This window comes from Rhinatrema bivittatum, chromosome 5 (genome assembly GCF_901001135.1).
Source record: "Rhinatrema bivittatum chromosome 5, aRhiBiv1.1, whole genome shotgun sequence".
Classification (NCBI taxonomy): Eukaryota; Metazoa; Chordata; class Amphibia; order Gymnophiona; family Rhinatrematidae; genus Rhinatrema; species Rhinatrema bivittatum.
In genome coordinates, this window is record NC_042619.1 from 242,305,528 (window position 1) to 242,318,305 (window position 12,778).

At 42.4% G+C, this 12,778-nt stretch overlaps 1 protein-coding gene across 10 annotated transcripts in view; it reads right to left on the reverse strand.

Moving 5' to 3' along the window:
* Positions 1–12,778, reverse strand: part of TIAM1 (T cell lymphoma invasion and metastasis 1) — a 357,042-nt gene that overhangs the window by 156,945 nt on the left and 187,319 nt on the right. For all 10 annotated transcript variants that reach the window (XM_029603612.1, XM_029603607.1, XM_029603606.1 and 7 more), the window contains one exon: positions 1,071–1,175. In XM_029603612.1, coding sequence (XP_029459472.1) covers positions 1,071–1,175 — 105 coding nt within the window. The remainder of the gene's footprint in view (positions 1–1,070; positions 1,176–12,778) is intronic.

Genomic DNA, 12,778 nt, shown 5'->3' on the forward strand with positions numbered 1-12,778 from the left:
GGGTATATGTACTAGGGCTGATGTCAGATTGAAATCTGATCCGTCTCCAACTGCTATCAGGAGTACACTATACCACACTGGTCCTGAGTCCATCTGCTACACGCTAGGAAATTTGGTGTTATATTTAGGGCTTCTGATTTTAGGTTTTCACTGATAACACACTGATGTAACACATCCAATGCAAAAAAAAAAAAAAAGGTGTTTACTGGATAAACACTGGAAAAACACCATTTCTCTAGTCCTCTCTTATCCCTTTTTTTGCATGCCTTGTCCTCTTTTCTGTTTTTGTGCATTTTTACTGATGACTCCTTAACTGTACAAACACATGTATTTGATTCAACTAGAAAAGGTACTCAGTAATAGTACCTGTACCACAGAAACACTGATAAAATACGGACACTTTTGTATTCTCAAAGAAACCCCTAATTAGCTGGAAAACAAACACCTAAATTTACAATTATATAAGCATCTAAACCTAGAAGTTCTAGGTGAACAAAAATTCAACCTAAAGGGGTTTATAATGAAACATAGTAGTACAATAGTTCCTTCTCATATATGTTTTACGTGTTACTTTGACATATTGGTCCTGATTTATAAAACAGATTTTCCCTTTAGAGAAAAGTCCTTCAAAATCAGGCCCTTTTACACTGCAATACTCCCTCAATAAGGCAAGGTCAAGTTGTCAGAGAACTAATTATAGAGGTCAATTCTAGAGCTGCACGCCATGTCAGACAAGGAATGCTGTGGTGATCTGGCCATACACTCAGCCAGATTCTCTCTACCAACAGTAACAAAACAACCTCTTTTCATGCTGCACTTAAGTGAACATATATATATAAAAAAAAGGCGTATATATGAACAGATATCACACCAGAGTGTGTTTGAGCATTATCTGTGCAATGTATAGCTTTTTACTGTTCTTACTGCAGTATTAAGGGAGTAATATTCCTGCATAACCTATGTAAATTAGACGTGGAAACTCATCCTACATTCCATTAGCAGTATAAGAGCATCACCTCTGTAGTACATGCTTCAGTTCTATCTGGGGGAAGGGGCAGGCTCATGCTTACCAGCTCATAGATGTCCTCATCCAGTTTTGGTATGTAGTACTGTGTCTGATTTCCTATTGAGAACCTGAGACGCAGGTAGTGCACAGAAGGGTTCAGCTGGTGGGCCTGCAGGCAATGCAAGAGAGGATGTTACTGCTAAACGGCAATGAATGGGTCTCTCACATATAACAGCATAAAGAAACAATCCACGGTTCATGACATGTAGCAAAAGAAGAGAAGAAAAAATTCTCTACTATAAATGAAGGTTGCTGTATTTTCTGACCGTGAACAGGTTTTACCATGCAGTTTCTTACAAATATACTTTATGATTAATGCTATTACTCTCTTAAGTAGCATCATAAATTCTGAAAGTAATGGGTGCTTTTGTTCCAATTCAAAAGGTGCGTCATGTGGGAAAAAAAAGCTGATTTGTAAAGCCACCAGCAGCACTTCCATATATTTATTTGTGAACACCACAGTTTAAAAGATGGTTAGTTTGAAATGCTCTGAGACCATTATACAGTGCCATTTTGTTATATCTATTCACAGACGGCAAGAAAATAACTCCCAGAGCTTTCATTTTCTTTGCAGCTTGGGTGCTACTGGGCACCAGGAAATCTACTATGATGGGCAGCCCTTATTCCTGCTGGACACACTTTATGGTCATTAGGTCTGGCAGGAATCAGATGTTAAATGGGAAGCACAGCACGCATAATGGTACTTTTTAATCAGAACTTATTTTTATTCTCAAGCATGTGTAAAAGCAGTTGCACTGACATATTATCTTTACATAATACAACCACCAAAGAAAACAAAGCAAAAAAAAAAAAAAAAAATCAATTAGATTTCACAATTCCATTCTGATTTTGGATTTTATTCCTGAGGAAAGATTCCTATCTATATTTTTCAAAAGCTTCTCCTGCTTAGCTGCTCGAGCTAATGCATAAATCAGACTGCTGCTGTGATGATCCTTATTCAATCACCATGTAAGTGTGACACAGATATCTGCAAAGTATGAATACCAGACTAATAACTGCAGAGTGAATGCAAGAGAATGCCTGGCCATCATAAAATATGCATAAACTTATAACAGGTAACATAACTCATTGACTAGGAAATCCACATTAAGATACAAAACTTAGATTGTAAGCCCTCTGGGGATAAGGAAATACCTACAGTACCTGCATGTAAACCGATGTGATATCTCAGATCGAATGTCAGTATATAAAAATAACAAATAAATAAATAAATACCCTTGTTTTCAACTAGGTCCTAGAAGCAAAGGCAGACATGGTGACTTGTTCAAGATCACACAGATTCCCTAGATTTCTCCTGAACCACAGTCTAGTTCTCTAACCACCAGACCATACCTCTTCAGATTTGTGTTTTACATTAAACATTAACTACTTCAGCACTGTATAGATTAATGGAATTCTGGCATTTATTTATTTATTTAGGTTTTTTCTTTACCAGCATTCGTGGGGACATCATGCCGGTTTACATCGAACAAGGGTAACAAAATGACAAAGTTATAAATAACAAGGGAGTATAAAACAGGGAGTTGAAACAAACAGGCATATCAAAATATAAAAATTACAGCAGTACAAAGTTAAACAATAGCAGCGTTTCAAGATCTATGGCGGCAAATTTTTAAGATCTATGAGGGAGGGATTCAAGATCTATGGGGATGGGTTTAAAGCTCTATGGGAGACCCAAAGGGGTGACAGAGGCATTAGCGGGGAGAGGCCGTAGGAAAACTGGGATACGCAGGGGTTTTGAGTTTTTTCTTATATTTCTGTGTGAAATGCTCCTATCTGAGTTCAGGTGGCATGGAATTCCAGGCGTAGGGGTCTGCAATGGATATGGCACATTCTCTTTTGTGGAGTTAAGGTAGGGGGGGATTTAGTTAGGGCTGGGGGGTGAGTTAGATAGGGGAAGGGAGGGGGGCCGAAAAAAAGTTCCCTCCAAGGCCGCTTCGATTTTGGAGCGGCCTTGGAGGGAACGGGGAAAGCCATCGGGGCTCCCCTCGGGCTTGGCGCGCGCAAGGTGCACCCCTTTGCGCGCGCCGACCCTGGATTTTATAACATGCGCGCACAAATGTACCCCGCGCGCGTAATATTTAAAGTCGGCCCCTATGGTAATTAAAAAGGGTGCATTTTAAGCAATCTTTCAGCAAATACTTATACAAGGCATTGGGTAAAGTTCTGAAAAGGCTGCAGGAAGGCACAATTTTCCATAGAATAAGACAGTCAAGGTCATGAGATGAAGCTGGAAGGGGGCAGGCTCAGAGAAAATGTGAGGAACTAGTTCTTTAGCCAGAAAGTGGAGGATGCCTGGCATTCCCTTCCAATGGAGGTAGTGGAGGCTAAGACTGTGGCATAATTTTAAGTACATCTACAATAGATATAGAGGGCAGGGTGGGTAAAACACATGGGGTCGAGGGTGGGTTCCAGACTTGGATATTGGTTCACATAGGATAACTTCCAGAATAGTAGAACAAGGAGGGAATAATATAAATTTGACTTGGTTAAACAGCAATGTCCAAGAGGCAGTAAAGCAATATCACGGAGTCGATAGCCAATAAACTTTGCCCCAAAGCGACGAAAACTATCAATTGGACACAAAAAAGAAGCAACCCTGGTTCTCACCAGAACTTAAACTGATGAAGCAAGACCTCCGACACAAGGAAGGCACTTGGCGGAAGACCCACAACACCACAACACTATCCGATTACAAACGCACCATGCATCTCTATCAGATCGCTCTTCTACAGGCAAAAAAAGACTATTATGCCAGCAGAATTCATAATATTCAATACGACGCCAGGGCCCTGTTTTCCTATGTATCTCAACTCACTAAACTCTCTGCTCCTACCATTCCGGACGACCAGGCTCAATCCAAAGCAAATGAATTAGCACTCTTCTTCCAGGATAAAATTGCAAACACTCTAGCGCGTCTCCCTACCAACTCAACCCCACCAGCCCTAAACTTCACCACTACATCTTCCACCAGAGCCACTCTAGACTCCTTCGAACCCACCACCCCACTGGAGATTGAATCGACTCTCAGGAAGTTGAAACCATCCAGCCACCCGATGGACCACATCCCAACTAAACTTCTACGCCTCATTCCAGGCACTATCTCCAGATCACTGGCCGACATAATCAACTGTTCCCTAGCCCAAGGAATATACCCAGATGATCTAAAAACAGCATCCCTTAAGCCCCTCTTGAAGAAACCCAACCTGGACACAAAAGAGCTCTCCAACTTCCGACCCATATCAAACCTCCCTTTTCTGGCGAAACTCACAGAGAAAGTGGTGAACACTCAGCTTTCGGACTTCCTTGAAGAACACAAAATCCTATACCCTTCCCAGTATGGCTTCCGTAAGTCATCCAGTACTGAAACCCTCCTCCTCTCTCTATCAGACCACATCCTCTTGGGTCTAGATAAAGGGCATTCATTCCTACTTGTCCTCTTAGACATCTCCGCGGCATTCGACACCGTGAACCATAACATCCTCCTAAATCGCCTCTCAGACATTGGATTATCTGGATACGCCCTCAGATGGTTCTACTCCTTTCTCAACAACAGAAGCTTTAAGGTGACAATCAATAACAAAGAATCCCCTAATTTCAAATCTACTCTAGGCGTTCCCCAAGGCTCTTCTCTATCCCCTACCCTCTTCAATATCTACCTCCTGCCCCTCTGCCAGCTGCTCACAAACCTAAACCTAATTCACTACCTATACGCAAACGACATTCAGATCGTGATCCCTATAAAAGAATCCCTTACAAAAACACTTTCCTACTGGGAGGACTGCCTTAAGTCCATCAACCATCTACTCACCAGCTTAAACCTGGTTCTCAACGCAGCCAAAACAGAAATCCTTCTTATCTCCCCCGACCGCTCAAACAGCTCAGATCAGACAGTCTCTAACTCACAGACCACTCAAGTTAGAGACTTAGGAGTCATCCTTGATAACCATTTGAACCTAAAGAAATCAATCAACAATATCACTAAGGACTGTTTTTACAAGCTTCAAGTTCTTAAAAGACTCAAACCCCTTCTTCATTTCCAGGATTTCAGAACTGTCCTCCGGTCAACACTGTTCTCAAAAACTGACTATTGTAACACTCTCCTTTTAGGACTTCCGATCTCCGCCACCAAATCACTACAGATACTCCAGAACTCAGCAGCCAGAATCTTAACCAACACCAACCGGGGAGCTCATATCACCCCTATACTTAAAAACTTGCACTGGCTACCTATAAAATACAGAATCCTACACAAAGCACTCACCATAATCCACAAATCCATTCATAACCAACTACCTCTAGACCTTCAGTTCCCATTCAAACTATACTCATCCGCAAGACCAATTAGAGAAGCATATAAAGGAACCCTTCAAGTTCCCCCAACTAAAACCACACGTCTATCCTCCACGAAAGAACGGGCATCCTCCACAGCAGGCTCAATCATCTGGAACAACCTGCCGACTGACCTAAGATTGGAACCCTGCCTGCTAACCTTCCAAAAAAAACTCAAGACCTGGCTTTTCCTCCAAACCTTCCCTTAAGTTCTAACTTTTTAACATAACTCTACCAGAATCATCCCAATTGGCTAGACGCCCGCTACAGCCACAGTATAGACATATGTTCTCAACCTCTAGTTTTTTCGCTGTCCTTTTATTTCCAGGCTACTCTTGCCCCCAAGTTCCATCTCCCTGTTATATGTAACTGCGCTTCGGCCTTCCTGTTATTTGGTTATGTTTAGTTAGTCCCTAAGTTCTATGTAAACCGGTCTGATAGGAATCTTGTCATGAAGTTCGGTATAGAAAAATGTTAAATAAAATAAATAAATAAAAGCCATTTTGTTAACAGCTGGGATACATCCCTAGCCTGAGCAGCATACAAGGGAGCAACTGGATAGACAGGATGGGCCACTTGGTCCTTATCTGCCATCATCCATTCTCTCTGTAAAGCTCCAGTTGTACATCTGGCTCATTCTTTTTCCTAGATTATTTTCTAATATAAAAGATGTTATCCTTGTTCTATTATTTATATTGTTTTCTGTATAATAAGTGGTTATGATGGTATCTTGATTGTTCATAGTTTTAATTATTGTAGTTTGAAATTTGCTTATTGTTTTTGTATTGCTTTTTATTGTAGACTACTGTAATTGTGAAAGGCTGTATAAAATATAAATAAACTAATTAGCATTTTTTAAAATATGGAGCAATTTGACAGCTCTATAGAATTTTGCACTTTATGTTTTCAACATGAATATTTCTCAGAAGGGAAACAGACTCAGATAAAAGCAGTGAACTCGGTGCTTTGGAAAAGTATCCCAGTTCCAGTACTGGAAACCAAATCCTCCATTTATCTACACAACAGTTATGGCATAAGTAGAACCAGTATTGATAATTGCTGAGGTTCTCACTCTATTGTACATCACACGTCTGTTAGAAATGTTCAATTATAAAAAAAACTCTTAATTTCATGTTTCTACATAAAATTCTTTTATCTAATTTCTCTCTCATTTTATACCTCAATGCTCTAATGGGAAAATTTACTAAGCTGCAATAACGTGTTTGCATGAATTAAATGCCATTTTTGGCATTTAACATGCAATAAAAGCACACTATTACATATTACATAAATCATGGTAACGAGCTGTATTGCATGCAAAGTAGCTCACTGCCATGTCAATGAGTAATGCAGCTTCTAAAAACACTTCATGTGCTGTGCTACTTCAGGAAGATTAGCTACACCTCAAGAGGTGTGTAAAAGAAGGTATGTTAGACTCTTCTTAAAAGTCCAGGACCAGACATTTAGCCTGGTCCACCTTAACAAAGACACAAGGGAATCCTAGTGGCATGATGGCTCCCCTGAGCAGATGGATAAGATGCCAGGGCCCAGAGGGGAAAAAAAAAGCAGCTACAGAGAAGAGAAGGCAGTTTAGGGAAGACTAACACTGTCCCACTGTGAATTACATTTGTGACCTTTGCTTTTGAAAACTGCTAAGGTAAGCAGCACTGTTTCTGTTTGTTTTTCTGAAGTAATAAAAAGTTTATGAACAAAGAGCCAGAGTCTAATCTGAATATATTCTCTGGCCAGCCACTGACCATTCAAGGTGCCACATATGATGTCAGTTTGAGGATTTCTTCACAGGCAAAGAACCATGCCAAAAAGAAATTAAAAAAAAAACAAAAAAAAGGAAAAGGGAAAAACATTTTTGTTGGGGGGGGGGGGGGGGGTCTGGCTAAAGCTGTGGTCATAGGATTTTTTTCAGCAGGCTAAGGAGGGTAGCTCTGCCTGGAGAGAGGGAACCTAATAAGCAGATCCTCCCCCTCCCCAAGGAGAAGTTTTGTTGTGTATGTACTCCTAAACAGGACAGAGCCCTTAAAAGAAAGTTTGTGCTACTGGAGCTAGTAAGCCAACATGAAGCGAGTAGTGCAGATCCTCACTGAAGGGTAGCAGCAACTCCAGAGAGTAGGTTCAACTCTTACATGAGCAGCTAGCCCAAGCCATGCAAGCCACAACACAGACAACCCCATTGCCTCCAAAAGTTGTTTACAATGAAACATAGAAGTGATGGCAGAAAAGGTCCTTATGGGCCCATCCAGTCTGCCCAGCAAGCTCTCATACTTATCGATTTCCCATACTTATCAGTTACTCAGTCCGCAAAGGTCAGGACTCTTGTTGGTTACTGTTTGAGTCCAATTTCCCCCGCCCGCCGTTGAAGCAGAGACTAATGTTGGAGTTGCATCAGAAGTGTAATATCAGGCTTTTTAGTTAAGGTTAGTAACCGTTGCATCAAGCTAGTTACTCCATGCTTATTTGTTATCCCAGACTGTACAGTTCGATGTCCTTGTTGGTTGTTGACTGAATTCCATTCCTCTTTTCCCCCTGCTGTTGAAGTAATGAGCACTGATGGAGTAGCATCAAAGAATTGAGGCTTATTTGTTAAGGGTAGAATCTGTCACACCAGCAAGTCACCCCCATGTGACAGCTTATTTGTTAAGGGTAGTATCCACCACACCAGCAAGTTTCCCCCAAGCCTCTTATTCTATCCTCTCCCCTTGCCTTTAGGGATCCACAGTGTTTATCCCATGCCCTTTTGAAATCTTGCACGTGTTTGCCTTCACCACCTCCTCTGGCAAGGCATTCCAGGCATCCATCACCCTCTCCATGAAAAATATTTCCTGACATTGATTCTGAGTCGTCCTCCTGGAATTTCATTTCATTACCCCAGGGAGGATGACTCAGAATCAGTGTCATCACTGGAAGTGGAAGGCAGGTGAAGACCCAGATGTTTTCTTAAAGAAATTTTGAAAGAACTGCTCACATGGCTGGCTAGCCAGAAGTCACCTGGAACACACACCTGGCAAATCTGCAGGAAAAAGCCAAATGGCCTTTCAAGCTGCTAATCCAGATGGAAGAGCCAGGTATTCGGAAGATAAAACTGTCATCCTGGAAAGGGTGGGTTACATTTCGGAAACATACCAACAGTACTGGCATGGCACCCTACAGCCTGGGAAAAGTTCATGAAGAGCCCTTTTGCAATCATCTAAAAGATGTCAAGATGGAAGTGGCTACGCCAGAAGTGAAAACAAGCCTTGAAGTGGCTAATCAGGTTCTCCTGGATAGGCTGGACAGGCCCATGCAGAGTTTGGATGTGTCGACACCCAGGGCTTACTCTGCAGAAAGCATTGGAAGTGGACAATGCCTTCCATCAGGCTCAGTTGATACCAAAACTAATATACAAGCTAGAAAGGCAACCCACAACAGGGTCACAGGCATAGCAGTGAGTGCAAGACTTCAGCAATGACCCTCAGAGAAAATTAGCTCCGGTTTCATATTCCAGTCCACAGACCCCAAGTCTACCAGCTGTTCTTAACTGTGAGAGAGAGGCCATTTGGCCAAAGTCTATTGCTATGAAAAAGCAAACCAATGAAGGTCAGCCTGGTGACACAGACAGCACTAAAGGTTAAAATACCCACTGACAAAGGAAAACTTCCAAAAGGGGGACGGACAGCAGGATCGGAGGGAATGTTTATCAAATACAAGAAGAAAACAACATTCACCTGCATACATGGTGACCAGCAACATTCCCCATCCAGTTTAGGCATCTACTGACAACTTCAGCAAGACAAGCTTATATAAAAGTGGGAATACTTCCTGAGCTTCTATATCCCATGGTTCTGGGATGTGATTATCACCAGTTTGAGACTCTGTGGGCCAGCCCAGACTGCACTGAAATATCTTCTTTGGAAACCACTCCACGGAATGTTGCAGATGTATATCGCACAAAGCCAAAGATATTCAGACCACAGACGGCAAAAGAGAAAGGAATCCAAGAACTCCCAGTGTTTAAAGACTGGTTGGGATTTTGCTGTTTTAAACTATGCATGGTGACATGAATCAGAGGGAGCTGTGGGTAGTCTGGGAAACCCTGATTCCTCAAAAAGGGTGGGGGAGGGTAACTGGAAAAGTTAAACAGGCCCCATTGAAAAGTAATTTCCTTGAGTTGGGCTGGAGGCATGTATGAGTATTGGAGGGAAAGGTATACACAGGCTTAGGGGGTCCACACACCGACCTTACCCTCCATGGAAAAAAAAAGAGTCAGTCAGTCAGCCAGTTCAGGGTAAGAATGGTGATTTATTTTCCCAGGAGTTAACCTGGGTAGAGGAAGACTCTCAACCTGACAAGGTCAAGCTGAGGAGAAGTATATAGAAGAGAGCGTATGTAGTCATGCCTTAAAAGTCCAGGACTGGAGAAATTAATTTCCTATAATTTCATTTTCCTTTGTATAGACAGATGGACTCAGGACCAGTGGTTATGCTCCCCTGCCAGTAGATAGAGACTGAGCAAGCTGATGTCACAGTATACATAACCCTGCAGTGACCCCCAGCCTGCAGCATTCTCCGTCTCCAGCAGATGGTGGATATGCATTTCCCTATGGGGATTGCCTCAAGTCTTTTGGAAGGAGAAATTGAAATTCTAAATTAAGGAAAAGAAAGCCCCGCTCTCCTGCGGTGATACCTAAAAGTCCCTCCCCCAGTTGAAGAATTCCTGAGATGATTGCCATGGTACCTCAGAGGTGTGTGTTGGTCCGGTAGCTGGATTTCCCAGTGTGGACTTAGTTGCTTGTTCAGCTGAAAGGCAGTGGGTGCAGGAGGCTGAGCGAGTTCGGTGAAGGTAGATGCCCTCTCCCCCCCCCCCGCAGCCTGAGACTGTCTCTGTGCTTACCTGGTGAGCATTGAGCTCAGGTAAGGTTTAAAAAAACAAAGAAAAAGCAAGTTTTACCTTGAATCAGACACAGTTAGAGGGGTTTTCAGGACTTCCTCCGGTCTCTGTTCTTGGCGCGCCATCCTGACATTTGTTCCTGCTCGGGTTGGGGACTGGGTAGCCTGGTGGGTTAAGCGGCCCCTGGTGGGTTAGGCCCCACACTTAGGCTTTTTTCTTGCACACAACATGACAGGCCGTGCTGGCGTTTTTGCCTGGGCCCGTGTGTGCTTTGCTGCCCTCTACAGGTCATCGGTATGCGCAGTGCATCGGCTCTCCGCACGTGTCATGCTCTCGGTTTTTGTGTGCGCTTTTTACATGCACAAGTTTTACACTGAACAAACCGGAAGGTAGTCTGTCAAAGCCAGAAATTGCCTTAGGTACGGATTATTTATTCACACAATTGTCTTGGTAAAAGAGCTCTGGTCTGTCTTTTTTTTTATCTTTGCCTTCAGGTTTTACATTGTTCACATGCTTAGCTCAGCGCACAAGTTGTGTGTGCGCCTTGCCACACTTCTAGGCGCTTGAGCCATTCAGATGCACATTTATTGCCACGATTGCACTGGTAAGCAAGGAGCCTAAGTATCTTCCTGTTTGTGTTGCCTGTCATATTAGGGCTTCTCAGTCTAACCTGGCTTCTAACCTGTGTCAGCGCTGCTCAGTCACTCAGGGAGCGTTGTCTACCTCGGATTTTGCTAAGCCTGGTTCCTCAAATTCCAGATTATGGATTGGTCACAGCCTTGACTGGGGGCTCACCAGACCTCTGTTCTTCCTTGACTGGCTCCTCCACAGGCAAGGGCAGTTCTGTGGGACCAGCTCCAGTTAATTCTGGGCTTGGTATGGACCTGGCTGCTTTTTCTTGGTTGGAATTTTTTCAAGGCTTACAAGCTTTTCTTCAGGCACAGTACTCCACCTTCCCCCATTTCTGTCTGGTCAGACCTTCAGCCAGTGGCTCCTCCCTCTTTCAGTCCTATACTTAAGCACCGGAGCTCGCCTCTGTTCCCCGTGGGGGGTTTCGGACAGGAATCCGAATGGCACTGATGATGAGGTTGATCCTGATTCCCTGGAAGATGGAGAAATTCCTCCAGGGCTGGAACCGTATCGAACCATGAACTGCCAGCCCTGATTTCCCAGACCTCAAAACAGCTGGGTGTCCCTACTTTGGATGCCATGTCAGAGCAGAGGAAGAATCCCATTTTGGTTTCTTTACGTAAAGGCTCTTGTTTTTTTCCCTGTGATGGATGCCATTTAGGAATTGATTGATCTGTAATGGGACGTCCCAGAGGCAAATTTTAAAGGGGGTCAGACACTGGAAGGCCTAGTACCTCTTGGATCCGGTTGTGAGAGAGTATTTGCATTTTCCCCAAAGTGAATGCACTGGTATGTGCCATCTCTAAGCGGATGACTATCCCCATCAAGGGAGGAGAGGCCTTGAAGGATGTACATGATAGAAGGAGTGAGGCTATTCTTAAGCAAGCCTTTGAGGCAGTAGCGATGACTTTACAGATTGCCCCCCTGTTGCACCCCAGTGGCTATCACTTCATCCTCAGATAAAAAAGGTATTATAAACCTCATACTTTAAATTACGGATACTTAGAAGAATTTGACCCTTTTTGGATGTTTCTGACTTGAAAGAGGTGATTCATTCTATAGCCTTGTTCACCATTGATTCTATTTGCTCTATTTGGATATTCCAAAAAATGCCACTTGAGCTTTACAATACGCACAAAATTCTGCCATGAGAATAATAGACCAAATTCCATCTTTTTCACATTACTCCATATCTGTTAAAACATCATTGGCTTCCAGTGGCCTGATGGCTTAAATTTTGAGTTTTAATGACAGTCTACAAAGGAGTGAAAGATACTGCACCGCATAGTATGAATACTACTCTTAAGATGTTGCCCAAACAGAACACTCCAATCAGGATCCCAATTGAACCTAGATGTTCCTTCTTTTAAATGTGTTCATCTACAAGAGTCTGGGAATTGTCTTTTTTGTATTCAGGGATCAAAATTGTGGAATGCAATATCTAAACAAAAAAAAAAAAGAAACAGTAAATTGATTTTAAGAAGATTCTAAAGACCTATTTACTTACACAGATTTATCAATTATAACATTTAAATACCACTCATGATTAGTTGGATCTAACAGATAAGCTTATATGTCCTTTTATTTTACCATTGTTGCTTATTTGACTATGTATGTTTATTGTAAATCGCCTAGAATTGTAGATAGGCAATAAATAAAAAAATAAATAAGACATTCAATAATGTGTGCGAATGTATAAGCGCAGGCTTTCTGTTAGAGCCATTTAACAAGAGTGTTCATACTAGTGTCGTAAGCAATAGATGTAATACTATAGGCTTATTTCTTCTGTGGGTATAAACAGCTATTTAGCTACATTGTTACATTAAAGAGTGCTGTAAGTGATAGATG